The sequence below is a fragment of the Impatiens glandulifera genome, chromosome 6 (genome assembly GCF_907164915.1).
Source record: "Impatiens glandulifera chromosome 6, dImpGla2.1, whole genome shotgun sequence".
In the NCBI taxonomy this organism is placed as follows: Eukaryota; Viridiplantae; Streptophyta; class Magnoliopsida; order Ericales; family Balsaminaceae; genus Impatiens; species Impatiens glandulifera.
Genome location: NC_061867.1, coordinates 9,533,204 through 9,553,132, shown reverse-complemented (window position 1 = coordinate 9,553,132; position 19,929 = coordinate 9,533,204). Strand labels below are relative to the sequence as shown.

Genomic DNA, 19,929 nt, shown 5'->3' with positions numbered 1-19,929 from the left:
GAAGAGGTAAAGAAGGCTAGGGAGGAGGCAGAGATGGCTAAGAAGAAGGAAGTGCAGGATTTTCTGGAAATGGTTTTTGATTTCGACTTCGAACAGCTTCGGGGGAGGGCTAATATATTTGCACCATTATCCGATGATGATGAAGACAAAGAAGATGAGAACAAGAAACAGGTGGAAGATGGTTCACTGTAGTTGGTCCATTGGACTTCTTTTGTTATCCCTAATTGGTGACATTAATTTAAGGGAAAACAAACAGCTGAAATAATTAAAAATAATTAAATAAAAGTTGTACTAATATTTTTGTTATTGATGACAAAAATTCAAAAGATAAAGGGAGGATTGGGTTCAAATCTTGACAGAGTCAATTGGCCTCATTCCTTTCTGATAGTATTGAAAATAAATAGCCGGATAATTTGTCACTTTCTTGTATGCTTTTGGCCTTTCTTCATTAACCAATACCTCTAATGGCTCGATTTCTTTTTCTGGGTCTGGAGCGCAGAAAACTGCTAGAGTTAGTCTTTCTTTATCTGAGTTTGCTACAACCCTATGCACTGGGCTCTTGAAAATCCCATTTGTCAATATCTGCAAATTAATTAAATAAACAAAACAATTATTATGCTTTATTTTTAAAAAAATTAAGGATATTTTATTTTAAAAAATGATTTGATCAAATTATAACGAAAACAAGACTAAGGATCCAACAAGACCTCCAGGGCCAGCTATTAGGGTGGGCAAGATGGGTCACCGTCTAGGGCCTCAAAATTAAGAAGGCAAAAAAAAAATTTATGCAGTACTATAAAAAAAAATTAGGTTTTATGTTTATTTTTACTCGGTCTCTCAAAAAAATTTTATGTAGTAATATAAAAAAAAATTAGGTTTTAAGCCCCAAATTTTAGATCGCACATGGCCCCAAAAATGAACAAGACGGACCTCCTAATATAATGAAAACAAGATTATAAATCCGACATGACATGCTAATATAACGAAAAATAACCATGTTCGGGAGGGGAGAGTTTTTTTCCTTCGAAAAAATGGCCATGTTTGATAGTTTTTATTCCGAACATAGTCACATTCGATAATTTTTTATCCCAAACATGACCAAATTCGGGAGATTTTTATTCCGAATATGACCACGTTTGGAAAAATTTTGTCCCGAATATGACCATGTTCGGAAATTTTTTGTCCCGAACATAACAATGTTAAGGAGATTTTTGTCCCCAAAAGGCAATTTACATGAGAGAGAAAAAAATATTATTATTTTTTATTTTTGAAAAATTTGTAATATTCAAGAGATTTTTGTCCGAGATTTTTATTTTATTTTTGACATTTTTATTTTATTTTCGAAAAAATTGTAATGTTTAAAAGATTTTTGTCCGACATTTTTATTTTATTTTCGAAAAAATTGTAATGTTTAAAAGATTTGTGTCCGACATTTTTATTTTATTTATTTTTCTGCACACAAATGGCAGGCCACGAATCTACAAAACCACGGTAAATGCTTCAATCAATTTTGCATGGTCTCAAATCAAATTCAAACTAAAAATTTGTTGTCCCTATCATAAGCTATTTTTATCATTTAAATCATCCAAATAAAACCAAAATCTAGATATGTTTGAAAATTATTGTTTTCAAATATAAATAAGATATGGAAATTAAGGCATATAATATAATTTTTTACTCTTACCCATAAAAAATAAAGAAAAAATAATAATAATTTACGTAAAAAATTGACTAACTAACCTCAATCTGATCGCCAACATTGATGAGAAGAGCATGAGGAACAGTATGAACCCTAAACCAGTTCCCATCTTTAAAGAACTGAAGTCCTTCAACCTCATCATCCGGCAATACAACAGTAATCGCCGATCCATCAGCATGAGGTTTCAAACCAAGGATCAGATCAGGCTTAGGACAAGGAGGATACAAATTAAACCTAGCATGAATTATCCCTCTTTCACCATTCATCTTCAATAAACAATCCTCCTCCAGATTCAACGTTTTCTCAATCGCTCTCAAAACAGATTCATAAACATCCTTCATTCTCGCAGCATATTCATCTAACACTTCCCTGAAAGATTCAGGAATTTGAGGCCAGAGATTAAGATTTCTCTGATCTTCTGGAAACAAGTAAAGATACAATCGATCTGTCCAATCAAGTGTTTGATCGTCAGTAATAACCATATCATTTCCATATCCATGAATATCACCAACTGCTCTGTTACATTTCTTCTTCTCATCAATCGGAAGTTGAAAGAACTCTTTCGCTACTCGTCGCAGTTCGTTAAGAAATGAGATCGTCATTCCATGATTTGTTACCTGAAATCAAATCAGTTACTGTTCTTTTAACAATATAACAGTAACTATGAACAAACTAGATCTACCTGAAAGCAACCCCAGGATAGGAGAGCTGATTTGAAATTTGCGAGTTCTTTTTCCGTTTCAGATGAGAGAAGGTTGATAAGATCTATGACTGGAATATCGGCGATTGGAACAGATGAATCTATGGCTCCGTATTGACTTTCAGTACTGGATGTATCTTTGTAGATGTATCTTTCTAATGTGGCGTGGTTGTCTTCTTTAAGAAGCTCTTGTACTGGTTTGGGAGAAGGTAATTCAGATATTTCTGCCATGGATGATGGATTGTTCTGGTTTGGAGATTGAATCTGGAAATCTGAAACTCTGTTTTGAAAATGTGAATAAGCAAGCAGAGGATTGAAGAAGATTTATGCGGTGGCTCGGTTATCTTTGTTGAATCTAGAAACTGTATTTATTTTTTAATATTTTTTTGAATAGATAGATAATCATCCCTAGAACTTTTAAATATTTAAAACTGAGTCCTAAGTATTTTGAATTTTGAATTATTAACTTTCAACTAATATTTCTTTAAAAAGAATATCATGTTTATATATGAATTTTATGTCAAAAATAACTGTATTTTAAACATTCTATTCATGCATGCATATTTATGTAACCAACATATTAATAAGTTTTTATAATAAATAGAATAATTTCTACAAATAATTTGTCCAATTGTAAGTTAGAGTCATTTTTATGATTTGAATTATACTATACGAGTTCCTAAAACTTATTCAAACTTTAGTCCTTCAAGATTTTCCTAAAAGGATAAACGTGTTATCTTATTTAACATATTATTTTTGTTTTTCTAATTAATTTTTCACGTTTTTAAATGAAATGATATTTAGAGACGTTTTGAACGTATTTTGAAAATTGAGTATTGTTTCGAGATTTATGTAATCTAGTTTGTTAAAGTTGGTTTAGGTGACTACAAAAATGTATAATTTAAAAAAATATATGAGAAATTTTGAATAGAAATAAAATTTGTATTTATTTTTTAAATAACTTCCTAACGACATAACATTGAGTATTGTCTACCAATTTTGATGTATTTGTGTTTTAAATTAAGTGCTTTTTCGAGATAATCACATTCAAAATTATTTAATACTATTTGAATACCTTAATAAATGTGTAATTGTAAAAATATATTAAAAAATCGAAGAAAATAGTGTAAATAAATTAAAAAAATTAAACTACTGTATTAATGTAAGAATATTAATGTAAAAAGTTTGTAAAAAAAACCTTAAATTATGAAAATTAGAGTCTCATCTAACATAATCTAAAATTATTTAGTACTTTGAAAATTTGTTCATCTGAAAAAAAACAAAAATTTAAGTTGTAGATAAACTGAGTGATGAATAATTATACTTACACTTAATCCATGTTAGTATATAAATATGAATATTTTTTTTGACCCATAATTAATTAGTGATGTATTTATATTTTCGTTCCAACACTAATAAACCCAAATAAATATATTAAGATCATAAATGTATTTATTTATTTATCATATTAAAATATATAAGGTGAAAAACTATGGCAGTATAAATTATACTAAAATGAAACATGAAGTGAAAATCTTAAATGTTAAGTTGTTGACTCTTATACAAAAAAAAATAAAAATAAAAGAAAATAATAATAATGGCAATCCCTCTATTTGTTATTAGTGATATACTAACAACATTCTTTATTTAATATTTGGTATGTCATATGTGTAATATTTAGTCACAAAATTATACACTCATATTATTGGTCTCATTTAGAAACTTTTTTATTGAGCTTATTTTGTATGTGACATTTAAAAAAAAAAAAAAATATGTTTGATAAAAAATAATTAGTAAAAAATGTTTTATATAACATCTAAAAATTTATTAAAATTTAATTATTTTTTTAAACTTTTTTTTACTTAGATTTTGTCATATAATTCAATTTAGATTTTCTTGTATTAAATAAAAACAAAATTCTTTATGTTTAGATGTAAGACAACCAACGTGATAAAGATTCAATTGACTTCACATTATAACAAAAAAGTATTGTACCACAATTGTATATAATATAAGTTTGTATCTATTTCTTATAATAAAAAAATTACATTATTCATAGGATTGAATGGAATCAACCGACAATTAGTATAAAAAACAGGATTTTTGTCTTCATTTGAATACTATTTAAGTTAATCTTCAAGGACAAACAGACCTAGGAGAGAGTAAACAAATTGAACACTCCGGCTTTCCCTCCTTATCTTCTTGCAAAGAACAATTTTTTCTTTATTTATTTTAAATAAAAATAATAAGTTTATCATTCATAGTCATTGTCCCTCGTGATTTTTAATCTCCTAGGTCAATCAATTCTTTTCATCGGAACAATTTGATGAAATTATTTTCTTCTTTATTATTTAGTATTTATTTATTAAATTAAAAAAATTAGAATCATATTTTACAACTATATCTAAAAGCTAATTTAGTAGAGTATTATTTAACATTTAATTTAATTATTTAAAATATTTGAATCTATTAAGTCAAATATTTAATGAATTTAGTGAATGTTTTTTAAATAAAACTTTATTACATAGAGATAATTAACCCATGTTCTCGGTGATTATAATATACTCTTTTGACGGCATTTCAAGAAATAAGTGATGAGAGTAAGAGAGGTTGGATTTTTTGAGATCTACTTTTCTTAAATAAATAAATAAATAAATATTACTATAATGATCTTGCTTGAGGATAAAAAATTCAATTTGAGTTTAGCTTAATATATATGATTGTAAATTTTTTTTTCTTTTTTATTATAAAAAATTAATTCTTAATAAATTTAAATATGAGTTATATGAGAAATTAATTAATAAATAATATAATAAGATCAAATTACATACAAAATTATAAAAATAAAACTCTTAATCAGAAAATATAACGATAATGCGAAATTCATTCCAAGTCAAACTTAATTGTGTTCTTGAATGATTGACGGTTGAAGTAGAGTAAGCCGAATAAAACAATAAAAGAATTTCTACCAATATTGACGGTAGTTAAAATTATCTTTATTCGAGGACCGAAAAAAGATATACTAAATAAAAATAGACAATTTACATATATTACTGAAATAGTGATAAATAAATTCATACAAATCATGTGAGAATATATGTAATAGTTCATTCATATAAAAAGATCAAATTGAGTTAGAATTAGAATGACATAAAAGATCAAATTGAGTTAGAATTAGAATGACATAGACTCGAGTAAAGATTTCCAACACAATTAAAAAATATAATTAACAAATGATCACCAACTTAAAAAAGATTCGAGACTAAAAAACCTATTGACTAAACATAATTTAAAGACTTTAAATATTTATTCCATTTCCAAACAGATTTATTACATATTTGAAGTTTAGTTATTTATGCACCATCTTCATAAACCCTAACTTCTTCAATGGCGACCACACCTTTCTGAAAGCATTCATAGTTAAAAACAGCATAGTTCTTCACATTCCTGTATAATCTCGGCCGATCTTCATCGATCAATCCATCCACAGGCCCGATCTCCTTCTCCGGTTCCGGTTCGTTAAACAAAGCAACCGATATCTTCTCTCTATAGTTATTCGTAACCACCCGATGCATCGGACTTTTGAATATCCCATTACTCATTATCTTCAATCATCATTACAAGAAGAAATTCACATCAATTCTTCATTCAAAATTCCAAATCTAATACGAATAATAATAATCATTAGAACCTGCATTTGATCTCCAAGGTTGACGAACAATGCATCAGGAATTATAGGCACTGTGAACCATTCATCGTCTTTACGAACTTGTAAACCTTCCACTTCTCTGTCTTGCAGTAAAATGGTGACACCAGATCTATCAGAATGAGCTTTCAATCCAAACACTTGATCTGGCCTCGGACAAGGCGGATACAGGATGAGACGTGCTTGCAAGATCGATCTTCCGCTGAATTTCTCCGAGAAGGAATCGGTTTCCAAATTTAGCGATTTAGCCATCGCCGTGAATAGAAGAGTAGCGATTGACTTTATGTTCTTCCCGTATTCTTCTAGAGTCTCGCTGTGAAAAGAATTACGGTGGAGAAAGTCTAATAACCGCTTCTTAGAATTGAATTGATGAATGAATACCTGAAATTTTCTGGATGATTTGGCCAGAGATTCAATTTCCTCTGATCTTCGGGGAAGATCCGTAGAGAGAGACGATCGCACCAGTCGAGGATTTGATTATCTGAGACAACTCTATCAGTTCCATATCCTTCTGCACTTCCAGCTTGACGACCTGATTTCTTCTTCTCTTCTTCAGGATTCGCGAAGAATCCTTTCGTGATTCCGCGTACTTTCTCGAGGAATTCTTTGGACATTCCATGACCTGTTAGCTGCATTAATACTCAAAGTTGAGAATGAAATATAAAATTGAATCATAGATAGAGATCTTCTATATATGAATCTGGATCTGAAACTGATTTAACAGGGAATGAGTTAAACCTGAAAGCAGCCCCATGAGGTGAGGGCTGATCTGAGCTTGTCTAGCTCGTTGGATTCGGCTGGTGAAGTTGATGATGAAGAAGAAGAAGAGTAGAAGAGACTGAGGTCAATTACTGGAATTGTAGCCGTAGGGGCAGATGTGTCAATGGAACCGAACTTAGATTCTCTCACTAGGTATGTAGAAGGTGGATCATCGCCATTAATGGACATTTCCTTGACGCTCTTGGTTATTACAGTCTCTGAGTGATTGGAACATTCAATACTAGTAGCCATATTACCTAGAGATTTGAGATGAAAAAGAAGGAAGAAGAAGAAGATGTGTATTTCACATGAAGTAGTTTAAAGACGGTTTTATAGGGGTTTTGTGATAAAGCTCACTCAAGGTGGAAACTGTTAACTATATTTTTCAAATAATTCTGATTGTCAAAATTTGAATATTTTAAACTGGTAACAGTTTTATTACATATTTGATAATATTTATTTATATATATTATTTTCCATGTTTAGTTATTTATGCATCATCACTACCACTGAATTTACCAATTGAGCTCTTAAGGATGCAAATAATATTTACACTATGAGACATTCAAGTCTTTCGAACGATAATAGTTTATGTCTCACAACATAGTTGAAATTGTTGAGTACGTTGATACACACACAAAAAAATACTGTCAAATAGTTATTGTTGATAAAAGTTGTGAAAAAATTGAGTGTAACTATTGGAAATTTGATTTTAATGGGAATTTATGTTCTCATATTCGGAAGATATTTACGATGAGAAACATCGTGAAGATTCCTATTGAGTTCATATTAAGAAGGTGAACTCGAACTACAAAATGGATATTTTGTAGTTACAAATTCAATGGTGAACATTAGTACTTTTGATCCAAAAGAACTTCAAAATAAGCGATACAAAGAATTGTGTACATTGTTTATGCATTTGAATACGAAGGCTGCAGAAAGGGATGACACTTATAGAGATGTTAATGACATTTTTTTGAGCTAATATAAGATCGTGAATGATAATTAAGGGAATTAAATAATAGAAGAAAACATACTCTGATAAGAGATTGAAAGGTGACTTATAGAAGAATTTAAGGATAATAAAAAAACAAGAAAAACAAGCCAAACAATAATAATTACGGTATTTCACCAAGGTTTTGAAAACCGTTCCGGTGATCAAACCGGTTGTTTTTGACAAATTCCGGTTCGATAGGTCCAACCGGATGAACCACCGGTTAGATCGGGTATTAGTATTTCTTCTTCATCTTCCTGAGAAAATCTTGACAGGATCCTCTTCTTTATCTTTTGATACTTTTCCCCTCTTCTTTAGGGACCTATCAAAAGGTGGATACAGTATAACAAGCATAACGAACTGAGTCGGATTCAAGAACACTACCGACAATTTTTAATGTATAGAGGGAATCAACATCAGAAGTAATATTATTAATAAGACAAGCAATTGAAAGAATCGAACGTATTTTATCTCATTTCCCTCTTACAGATTGAACTCATATAATCAAAACAAACTGTGAAAATGGAATCCAGTAAATGATTTACAAATCTGAAGTACCTGGAATGATCAGAAGTCGAGGAAGAAGAGGAATAGAAATTTAGGAGTTTGGAGAGAGAAAATGAATAAAATTGAACTAACATTTCTAATCGGGAATTTCAAAATCAGTTTTTCGTCCGAACCTTCCGATCGAACCAGATCTTGACTGGTTCGTAAGGTGCATATATTGAGGCCAGAAACCGATACGGTTAATCACCCGTTTCGCGGTCTGACTGGTAGGACCGGCGGTCCGACCGTGTACGCGTTCATTTCGTTTCGCTTCCTTTTCATTTTCTGACGTGTATGCCCTTTATTTAATTGGCGTACACTCCATTTTTTGAATTGAATTGGCCCGTACAGGTTTTAAATCGATACACTCGCGAATGTATAGATCTAATTGACTTGAGAGTCGCCACTTTAGTTTACTTCCCAAAGAAACTAAAAAAAAAGAAAAATCAGAGATTATTTTAAGAGTTCGGTGTTTGGTTACGTATTAGGAAAGGGCCTACGTCGCTATGTCCTATACGCCTGTCTTTACAGACAGTCTCTACTCCTAAGTAATTGGCCAGTTGATATTTGAAGGATTGTTACGTTTTCGTTCTGAGTTCAGAACTCTTTTGCTTGTGTGAGAAAATCTTAATCATTTTGCAAGGGGCTGGTCCCATTCATGGGGTGCTTGACAAAGATAAAACATTGAAAAACATTGAAGCACTGAAAAGCATTGAAGAGCATAGAGTAAAATTCTCATGGAAAAATAAGTTACGATTCCCGAGAGAGGACATACGAGTGCAAACAACAGGGACGAAGGTTCGGGTTGAAGATTGGAAATCTTATGCTCTTTGGACAAAGGAGAGAAAATGATGAAATAACCCAAGGTCCCAAGTGTTTCCCATTTTAAAATTTTCAGAGTTTACGGAGAACTCCGAGCACAACACATTAAAACGAATCATTTTAAAAAATAATTCCCAAAATTTCCAAAAAAAATCATATGATGGTCAAAAATATTATTAGAAGCTCATAAGAATCGAGTTTAGAATTTTCGGAGTTATAGAACTCCCGACATGACACTACGAAGATAGACGTTTTTCCAAACGGGTCCCAAAAAATTCCAAGAAAAAATATTTTTTGAAGAAAATAATACTTTTGAATTGTTGGGAAAATTTGAGAAAATTTGAAAGTGGTTTGGACGTTTGAATCCTCATTTAAAGTTGTTTGTGAAAGCTGAAAAACAAACAAGACCTTAGGTTTATTTTATTTTTGGTTTTTTTTTAAGTTTAAATTAAGATAAAAGAAAAAAGAAAGTTTAAGGGTCCAATTAAAACATCAGGAAGAGATCAGTGACCTACTTTAATTTCAAATTAATAAATTAATTCGAAATTAAAGTTCTTAGGCTTATTTAAAAATAAAAGAGGTCCAGGGACCTCTTTGCGACTTCAACAGAAGTTGAAGTAAATGAAATATAACAAAAGAAATCAGAACTCCAGTCGGCCCTATGCTCTCCTCCTCCGGCGATTTCTCCGACATCTTCTCCGGCGTCCTGCACCTGCGACCATCCTCCATTCGAAGATCTCTTCGCGACAATTTGCTCGGTTTGCCTGGAGCTCTGCCTGCTCCCCACGGAGGTTCGCCATCTATGTCTAACTAACCCTAAATCCAAACCGCTCAACTCGCAGCTCCTCCACCAAGCCACGACGCCTTCGAAGAACTACTGGATCTCCGCCTGTTCCCAAGTCGCGGTCAGGTGAGTTGTATCGGTCCGCCGGTCCTTTGCAACTACCGTCGTACGTTGGGGATCCATTTGCAAATCAGATTGTCCACAAACAACCACACCAAATGAAGAACATGAACAAAAATCCTTTTGCGTGTTCTTCATTTCAGCAAATCAATATTCAACAGTTTCAAATGTGTTGAAATTGTTGAACTGAAGCAAAGAAATTCCTAATCTATTCGATGTCCTAAACAATTCTAATCTCAAACAACTGTCAAGTGGGTTGAATTAAGCCTACAACCAATGCAAGTTATGAACACAATTTGAACAGATTACAGCAACAACGAATCAAGCAAACTCAAATATAGAGCTGCAAATGAGCCGAGTCGAGCTCGAACCAGCTTGAGCTCGAGCTCGACTCGATTTAGTATTTATTAGCTCGACTCGAACTCGAGCTCGAACGAGTTTATAAATTTGAGCTCGAACTCGAGCTCGACTATTAACCTACAAGCTCGGCTCGACTCGAAAAGTTTGAACTAAAATTAAATTTTCAAACTCAAGCTCGAACTCGAGCTCAAATTCAACCCAAACCCAAACCCAAATTTATTTTCAAAATGAAAATATCAAACTTTCATAAACATTCAACATTTAAAACATTATATTTCAAAATAATATATTAAACAATAATAAATATTCAAAAATTAAAAAATAATAGTCCAAATTCCAAACTTTAAAAATATCAAACCACTAATACTAATCAAAATTCTAAAATATAAAATTTCAAAATTAAAGTACAAAATAATATAAATTGTTTGAACAATCAATGTATTAATCTTTTTTAAGTCTGTTCTTCAAACATAACATACGTACTTACCTGCCGTCAATAATACGAAATGTTTAAGCTTAAAAATAATTAATATAAAAATACATGTTAAAAAATATCTAAAATTTAACTTATATATTAAGGAGTAAATACTGGAAAAAAAAATTTATAATCTTATTTATAGCTAGAATTTACTTATTTTATATATATATATATATATATATATATATTTATATATATATATTATAATATACTATTAATCTTATAAATTCATTTTTTCTCTCAACATATTATATATAATATATATACTATAATTTTTTTATCCCTTCATATAATATATAAAATATGAGGAGTGATAGAGTGAGGGAATGACGTGAGGGAAGGTGAGGGAATGACGTGACATCACTTCATTGGTTGGAAAATGAGAAAAAAGACAGAAATTATTTGATTTTTTTAGCGAATAAAATTATGTCACGTCATTCCCTTATCAAATTCCCTCACCAAATTCCCTCACCTAATCATTTCTCATCAAATATATACTAACATTTTTTTAAAATTTTTATTATATATAATATATTAACAACTGTTATCTCCTTCGATATTATATACTAATTATAATATCTTTATTTACGCATTTTTCTATCATTAATCCAACCATAATATAAATTCATAATATAAATTGAAAATCATTTTATATAAACCCTGATATAAATTGAAAATCATTATATATAATAATGTTTTTATATTTATCCAACCTCTAATATAATTTCATGCTTATATATATATATATATATATATATAATATTAGTGTTTTTCTATATTCATCTTATAAGCATTAATTTCTCATCATACATAAGGAAATCAAAGTTATCTATAGTAGAAGTAAAAATAGATAGATTTTAATTACCTGTAAGACTTGTGAATGAATGAGAGAAATATTATAGATGAAAGATAATATGAAAAATGGAATCAACCTATTATCAATGAGTGAAAGAAATAACAAGGATGAAAAAAGAAAAAGAAGATGAAATGGTGAAAAAGAATAAGAAGAAGATGAAATGCTTGAAGAAGAAGATGAAATGGCGATGAAGAAGAAGAAATTGTGAAGACGGAAATGAGAGAAGAAAAAAAAGATGAAGAGTTATGTAGATTGAAATTAGGGTTTTACTTTAGATAATATAATATAATAATATGGATTGGACAATTATATGGGCTTTGAAAAGAGAGGAGGAAAGAGAAAAAATATTGTTTTAAATTTTAATATTAAAAATAAATAAAAAATATATTATACTATCAGACTCAAAAAAGCTCGACAAGCCATCGAGCAAACATTATATGAGCTCGAGTTCGGCTCGAATATTAAACGAGCCGGCTCGAGCTCGGCTCGAACTCGATTAAAGTCAAACTCAAGTCGAGCTTTGATCGAGCGGCTCGCGAGTAGCTCACGAGCGGCTTGACTCATTTGCAGTCCTACTTAAATACCAATCGGCATCAGTGTTCATAACTGGTGCCTCCAATCAAGTATTCAAGAATTACATTGTATAAAGATTACCTGAATAGCAAAGAAGCGATGAAATGAACAGAAGAATCAAATCGATTGGAAGCGCGGAAGCTTCGGCCGGAATTTGCGCTAGTTCTTCGTATGAGTTTGCTGCAACTACTTATTCTTTCTTCTCTATTGAATCCTGCTTCTTAATCGAAGGAACAACACTGGAATCCCTTCAGTTGGAATGGAACTATCAAAATTGACTTAGTAACCACTATTTTTCTCTCCAAAAACCGAACTACCGATCTCCCTCCAGAATTGAAAACTGCCCCCCTCCTTTTCTTCAATGGATCGATCCCCCTTTGTTCTTTTGATTACAGGTGTCTATATGGAATTAGGGAATAAAGTCGAGGGTACACTTGGAATAATATATATATATATATATTTCCCTTTTCCTTTCCGTTTTTCCCCTTTTCCAGTTTTTTCTTTGCACCTACACATTAAATGAATCACCCCAATCGCATCATGGATCCAATGACCTTGAAATTTTTATGACAAATTCCCAACAAAATAAGCATGAACCTCCTTTTTTAATTAACCCAAATAGTCATTCGTATCTCGAGTTATGAGTTTTCAAAGTCTTTAACTATTTATCCTTTCGGTTCTTGTACCAGCTTTACTACGGGCAATCTGGGAGAGCTGTTTGATATAATTGGAAAGCTGATTCAAAGAGCTTTTCAACAGTAGCCAATACATTCGAAATGGATCATTGATTCAAAATTTATGATGCTTGGAAGTGTGGCATAGTTTCAACTAGCTCCCAGGATTTGAATCGGTAGTACTATTTCCCTTGTACATATCGAATGAGGGCCTTAACCTTCAAATCACGGTTCAGGGATGGTACCATTGGAAAGATATGCGAGTTATATTTCCAACCCATCTTGAGTTGTTCAAAACCATCAAACACAGATCAAGTTACGAATTTTTAAGTGAAAGGGTGTTTGATTTAAACCTTTCTAAAACACCTTCCACTCATGACCGGATTTCGTCTAGATATAGGGCACCAATGGGAGATTGGGCTACACCATATGAAAGAGGACTAATTTCTATTTTCAAAACATCCAAGATCATTGAACTTAATCCAGTATTGAGGTCGGGATAAATTCATGAAGTCTAGGGTTCCAATGGAAGCTCAATGGGGACTTCAAACTTAAGGATTCTTGATTTTCTTTTCCAATAATCCCCTTTTCAAATAACCCACTTTTCAAATAATCCGATTTTCCCACTTTAGAAGACCAGACTACTCTTTTCCACTTCTTCTCGACACACGTGCTTGATCCCTCTTTGACCCGGGTTGACTCGTCGGTTGACAGGTTGACTCGGATTGACCCGTTCTCTTATTTTCTCTCTTTTCGAGCATTTTCTGCACAAATTCGCAAATAGTAATATTACACTCAAAATTCAAGATTTTTCAAAACGTACAACATGAATGTGTCACGGGTTGGGAAAACAGAGTCGTTATGAAATTCGACCTTTGGATCGTTATTTTTTAAGCTTTTTTGGGTTGGTTTTCCACGAGGTGTTTCTATTTTTATTTTCCCGGTTCAATAAATAATCATGAGTATTATTTCGGGTCGGTTTTTTTATTAGGTATCTAGGGTATAAAAATGGGGTGTCTATAGACCATGTACTTTAAAACCTTGTATTTCACTATTAACCAAGCTATAATAATTATGGTATTCATTTAAAGCCATTATTTACTAACAATTGTTTAATTGTTTTGTTGTTTTAGTTTTTAATTTCAATATCAACAATTGCTACAGTATGAACTCCACAACATTAGAATGAACGTTTGAGCATGGATGTTGACACTCTCCTACAAAGCGTCAACTATCGTGTAAAGCGCTTTATAGGAAGCGAGTTTTACGTCGGAGGATCTTTTAGGGCATTGCTAGCCTGCTACAACAGTAAGGTCCGTTGTTTTTCTAGTTTTTGACCTAACCATATTCTAACTATTTTTAGTCATCCAAATGGAACCCAAATTCCATCAACAAATTTTAGATTTGGTAGTTGCACAATAAGCGAGTAGAGTTAAGCCTTCTACATTTTTCGATGATTCAACATTTTGAGGAGTAGACTAAGATTGAATTTTCATCTTCCTTTGATATTGTTTTTTTATAACTCTACATAACTACAAAATATCATTCTTTTTCTTGTGAAGCGCGCTATACAACAACCATCATTATGAACTTGAAATACTAAAATCACAATATTAATCAAATACGTTACCTCACATTATTTTCGTCGATGTTGGATAGCACATGAATTTCGTTGTTGGATACCGCGACGATTTCTTTATTGGATACCGCAACGATTTTATTGTTTGTTTCCTAAATATTAGCAAAACAATCAAGATAATTTTCTAAATTCAACCAAAATAGGGTTTTATTTTGCGCAAATAATGTTAAAAATGTACCATTTTAGCGAGATAAGAAGGTTGTTTTCGACGAAAAATCAAGATGTAAAATGAGAAATGATTAGGTGAGGGAATTTGGTGAGGGAATGACTTGGCGTAATCTTATTCGCTGAAAAAATTAAATAATTTCTCTCTTTTCTCTCTTTCCTCCCATTTTTACATTTTCCAACCAATGAAGGTGATGCCAAGTCATTCCCTCACCAAATTCCCTCTCTCTATCACTTCTCATGTAAAATAGGGTTAAAAATCATAAATCGTCTAAGAGAGAAAGTGGGGAGAAATATGAACTGAGGAGCAGAAAAATATTATGTTATTATTAAGTTTTACTACAACCCTCTTGTAAAGCGCTTTACACGATAGTTATTGAGAGCGCTCTATTGTGAAACGATTCATACATAGTGTGAAACAATTAACACCCTTCGCGTGATCCGTTAGTTTGAAATTAGTTTAAAATGTTGTAAAGCTCGCTTTACACTATAGTTGTTATAGAGCACTCTCCTATAAAGCGTTTCACAAGAGAAAGAAATTATTAGATATTTGTGTACTGTTATTTTAAAATTATTAATTATAATAATTGTATATTATTTAAAACAAATAATTATGTTATTATTATTGTGAAACAAAATTATTAGATTTATGTATTGTTAATTTTAAATTATTAATTATATTAATTGTATATTTTTGATACATAATAATATTTAATAAAAATAAGTTATTTAGAATTTGTATGATTAATTATTAATATATTTTTTATATTTATATTTTAAATTAAATAAATCGAATTCCAAAAGTTAATGACTATTCAAATTTTATATTTATCTTGACGTTGCAGAAAAAAAATAATTTGGGTTATTAATGGAACGAAGAATGACGGAACGATGAAAGGAACGGATCGAGGATGAGTTTCATATTTTTTTTAAAACCAACTAGTAATAATATAATATTTAGAAAGATTTTGATTGGTTGACAACCGGGGCACCAAAAAGGTAAGAATCAGAAAACGTGATAAAAAAATTAAGAAACAAAATAAATTGTAGCATAATTTTTGTATTATTTTTAATAAATATTATTTTTATTAAATCAAATAAAGAGTTACAAATAAGACATTAATGTGTAAAAAATAATAGAGGTTTAATAATACATATTTGCAAATATTAGAATTCTAATAAAAATCATCCAACAATCGTCCAAGAGTTTGAAAGACGAATTGATATGAGTTTCATAACAATGGGACTATTTATAGCTCATCGAGCAAACCAATAAAATGCTGGTGAAAGAAACTTTATCCAAAATTCTGAACGGTAGTGAAATTTGTATTTATCGAAAATTGTAAGTAACGTCAAACAAAGTTATATCAAATTATAATTTACCATTTACAAATATTGTGAAAATAACGATAAACTTATAAAAAAAATATTATAGGATATTGATAAGAAAATTCTAGATTAAAGATGAATTTTAAGAACTTTTTATTAAAAAAACAACTTTAGATCTCATACCATCATATTCTTCCTTACAAATAAGGAGACAGACACGTATAGAGAAATAAACACCAACACGATTAAAATGGAAAAAATGTCAATTTTATTTATAAAATTGGACGAAAATGTCAAATTTATATTAAAGTTGTAAAATTATATATATATATATATATGTCAAATTTATATTAACTCCAAGCGCTTCTGTTCAAGAACTTGAAGCTTTTGTTCGAATCTGAGTAATTACAGTTTCCCTCGAGTAGATTTTCGGTTACCAACTCTTAAGTTTATGGATCTCTAGTTTAATGAATTCGAAGGTAGCGTTCCACGAGAGTTATTTAACAAGGATTTGGATGATATTTTCATCAATTACAATAGATTTCAGCTCGAATTGTTTGATAATTTCGGTAACTCATCGGTATCGTTATCGTTTTGGCTGATAATAAATTCAGGATGTCTTTCGACTAGTATAGACAATATGTCTAATTTGAATGAGATTATTTTCATGAACAATGGGTTAAGGTCTTGTATTCCATTGGAGATTGGGTTTTTAAAGAATTTAATTGTGTTTGATGTGAGTTTTAAATAAGTTAAATTAATTAAGGTAGTGTTGGATCTAGCTTAATTTGGTAATAAAGCTAATTAATGCTTAATTAGTTGTTATTTAATCTTTAACTTATTTTGTTCAATTTTGATGATCACATGTAATAGTGTTTGAGGAATGAAAATGTGGTAAAATTTGAAAGAGAGATGAAAATTTAGGAAAGGGGATAATAGATCATTTATTTATATTCGAAACATATAAATAGATAATTTTTTTATAAATTTGGATTATAAAAATATATACATCTATAAAATTTTACAATTTTAATAACAAATTTTACCCCACATCCAATTTTATAAATAAAATAGACCTTCTTTGAGTAGAACACACGGTACAATGTTAAAATATAAAAATAAATTTTCTAATTAAGATACGTACAAAAACAAATTAAACTAATAGTAAAGAGAGAAAAGTACACGTTTTCATTTTTATTCAAGTATCACAATGTAATAAAAAAAAATAGTTTATTCATATGTATTGCATGGAATCAACCGACAATTAGTATAAAGATCAGGATTTTTTGTCTTTCATTTGAACATTATTTAAATTAATCTTCAAAGACAAACAAACAGACCGTAGGAGAGTAAACAAATTGAACACTCCGGCTTTCCCTCCTTTTATCTTCTGGCAATACATAATTTATTTTTATTTTTTCCTATTATTTATTTATTTATTGTATCACATAATATAACAATGATTTAAATAAGTTAAAAGAGATATTTCGATTCTTATTAAAAAATTCTTGAAATTCAGAGTAATTATTTGAGGTTATTTCTTTTTCAAAAATTAAAAACTAAAGATTATGATTTTTTTTTATCTTGCTTGAGGATACAAAATTGAATTTGAGTTTAGCTAATTAAATATATTTTATAGCAAACATGCTTTTAAATATTACAGCCCATTTCCTAACAGTTTATTACATATTTGATAATATTTATATATATATATTCTCTTCCATGTTTAGTTATTTATGCATCATCATCATAACCATTAAATCTCTTCGTCGTCTCCATCAGTAACTAAACCCTAGCTGCATCAATGGCGACCACACCTTTCTGAAAGCATTCATAATTGAAAACAGCATAGTTCTTCACATTCCTGTATAATCTCGGCCGATCTTCATCGATCAATCCATCCACAGGCCCGATCTCACTCTCCGGTTCCGGTTCGTTAAACAACGCCACCGATATCTTCTCTCTATGGCTGTTCGTAACCACCCGATGCATCGGACTCGTAAACATCCCATTACTCATTATCTTCACTCATTAGAAGAAATTCACATTCAAAACTCCAAATCTAATAGGAATAATCATTAGAAGAAAAGAAGAAGAAGTTGTTTGACCTGCATTTGATCTCCAAGGTTGACGAACAATGCATCAGGAATTATAGGAACTGTGAACCAATCGTCGTCTTTACGAACTTGTAAACCTTCCACTTCTCTGTCTTGCAGTAAAATGGTGACACCAGATCTATCAGAATGAGCTTTCAATCCAAACACTTGATCTGGCCTCGGACAAGGCGGATACAGGATGAGACGTGCTTGCAAGATCGATCTTCCGCTGAATTGCTTCGAGAAGGAATCGGTTTCCAAATTCAGCGATTTAGCCATCGCAGTGAATAGAAGAGTCGCGATTGACTTTATGTTCTTCCCGTATTCTTCTAGAGTCTCGCTGTGAAAAGAATTATAGTAGCGAAGTTCTAATAACCGCTTCTTAGAAAGGAAGATGAATTGATGAATGAATACCTGAAATTTTCTGGATGATTTGGCCAGAGATTCAATTTCCTCTGATCTTCAGGGAAGATCCGTAGAGAGAGACGATCGCACCAGTCGAGGATTTGATTATCTGAGACAACTCTATCAATTCCATATCCTTCTGCACTTCCAGCTTGACGACCTGATTTCTTCTTCTCTTCTTCAGTATTCGCGAAGAATCCTTTCGTGATCCCGCGTACTTTCTCGAGGAACTCTTTAGACATTCCATGATCTGTTAGCTGCATTAATAAATAATACTCCAATTGAAATCATTGATAACCGCTTTGATCTAGTTATTTTGCATCAGAAAATGAACCTGAAAGCAGCCCCATGAGGTGAGAGATTCTTTGAGGTTGTTCAGTTCGTTCGATTCGGTTGGTGAAGATGAAGATGATTCAGAGAAGAGACTTAGGTTAATTATTGGAATTTGAGCCATAGGAGCGGAAGCGTTAATGGAACCGAATTTGGTTTCTGTGAGGAGATATAGAGAAGGTGGATTATCGCCATTAATGGACATTTCTTTGACGCTCTTGTTTATTACTTTCTCTAATTGCTCAGAAGCTTCAATATAAGCCATTTTACACAGAGAAAATGAAGAAGATGAAGATGAAGAAGAAGAAGTGTGAATTTATAGGAGTTCTTGAGCTTGAGAATTTGATAAAGATCACTAATAAGGCCTTGTTTGGTTTCTAGAAAGATAATTTATTGTTTTTAGATAGAAAAAAACATAGTTATTAATTATTAATACAAATAGTAGTGTACTTTATTAAATTTGATAATATATATAATTTGTTATTAATTTTAGAATATTATTTAATTTAATACTCAATAAGATATTTGAAAAAATATTAAATAAATTAAAAAAAAATAATTGTGTTAAAACTCAGCTTTATCATTAATTAAAGTAAGGAGTTACTTATTAAAAATTAATTTACAAAATAACATTAACCAAATTAAAACAACAAAATATAATTTTAAAAAAAATTAACAAAAAATATAACCCTCTTTTAAATATTACTTATTTAATAATTAATTTGAATAGATAAATATATATATATATATATATATATATATATATATATATATATATATATATATATATATATATATATATATATATATATATATATATATATATATATATATATATATATATATATATATATATATATATATATATATATATATATATATATATATATATAT

General features: G+C 30.5%; 4 protein-coding genes across 4 annotated transcripts; all 4 read right to left on the bottom strand.

The window, feature by feature from the left end:
* Positions 1-310: 310 nt before the first annotated feature.
* On the bottom strand, positions 311-2,697 carry LOC124941793 (codeine O-demethylase-like). The gene is made up of 3 exons (XM_047482145.1): positions 2,382-2,697; positions 1,741-2,316; positions 311-582 (listed from the first exon to the last, which is right to left on the bottom strand). The coding sequence occupies exons 1-3, from the start codon at positions 2,628-2,630 to the stop codon at positions 346-348; spliced, it is 1,062 nt and encodes a 353-aa protein (XP_047338101.1). The 5' UTR covers positions 2,631-2,697; the 3' UTR covers positions 311-345.
* A 3,041-nt stretch (positions 2,698-5,738) lies between these two features.
* Positions 5,739-7,135, bottom strand: LOC124942794 (codeine O-demethylase-like). The gene is made up of 4 exons (XM_047483350.1): positions 6,844-7,135; positions 6,487-6,734; positions 6,091-6,418; positions 5,739-6,004 (listed from the first exon to the last, which is right to left on the bottom strand). The coding sequence occupies exons 1-4, from the start codon at positions 7,114-7,116 to the stop codon at positions 5,753-5,755; spliced, it is 1,101 nt and encodes a 366-aa protein (XP_047339306.1). The 5' UTR covers positions 7,117-7,135; the 3' UTR covers positions 5,739-5,752.
* A 10,786-nt stretch (positions 7,136-17,921) lies between these two features.
* On the bottom strand, positions 17,922-18,947 carry LOC124942871 (codeine O-demethylase-like). Its single transcript, XM_047483441.1, has 2 exons — positions 18,313-18,947; positions 17,922-18,226 (listed from the first exon to the last, which is right to left on the bottom strand). Exons 1-2 carry the CDS (start codon positions 18,577-18,579, stop codon positions 17,990-17,992), a joined length of 504 nt encoding a protein of 167 aa, XP_047339397.1. The 5' UTR covers positions 18,580-18,947; the 3' UTR covers positions 17,922-17,989.
* On the bottom strand, positions 18,669-19,300 carry LOC124943114 (protein SRG1-like). Its single transcript, XM_047483671.1, has 2 exons — positions 19,040-19,300; positions 18,669-18,962 (listed from the first exon to the last, which is right to left on the bottom strand). The coding sequence occupies exons 1-2, from the start codon at positions 19,298-19,300 to the stop codon at positions 18,669-18,671; spliced, it is 555 nt and encodes a 184-aa protein (XP_047339627.1).
* Between the last annotated feature and the right edge of the window lie 629 nt (positions 19,301-19,929).

Coding starts and splice junctions, on each gene's coding strand:
- LOC124941793 (XM_047482145.1), bottom strand. CDS start 2,630: ATGGCAGAAATATCTGAATTACCTTCTCCCAAACCAGTACAAGAGCTT. Junction 2,317..2,381: donor TATCCTGGGGTTGCTTTCAG/GTAGATCTAGTT, acceptor ATTTGATTTCAG/GTAACAAATCATGGAATGAC. Junction 583..1,740: donor ATGTTGGCGATCAGATTGAG/GTTAGTTAGTCA, acceptor ATTAATTTGCAG/ATATTGACAAATGGGATTTT.
- LOC124942794 (XM_047483350.1), bottom strand. CDS start 7,116: ATGGCTACTAGTATTGAATGTTCCAATCACTCAGAGACTGTAATAACC. Junction 6,735..6,843: donor CCTCATGGGGCTGCTTTCAG/GTTTAACTCATT, acceptor GTATTAATGCAG/CTAACAGGTCATGGAATGTC. Junction 6,419..6,486: donor AATCATCCAGAAAATTTCAG/GTATTCATTCAT, acceptor TTCTTTTCACAG/CGAGACTCTAGAAGAATACG.
- LOC124942871 (XM_047483441.1), bottom strand. CDS start 18,579: ATGGCTAAATCGCTGAATTTGGAAACCGATTCCTTCTCGAAGCAATTC. Junction 18,227..18,312: donor ACCTTGGAGATCAAATGCAG/GTCAAACAACTT, acceptor TAATGAGTGAAG/ATAATGAGTAATGGGATGTT.
- LOC124943114 (XM_047483671.1), bottom strand. CDS start 19,300: ATGGCTTATATTGAAGCTTCTGAGCAATTAGAGAAAGTAATAAACAAG. Junction 18,963..19,039: donor CCTCATGGGGCTGCTTTCAG/GTTCATTTTCTG, acceptor TTATTAATGCAG/CTAACAGATCATGGAATGTC.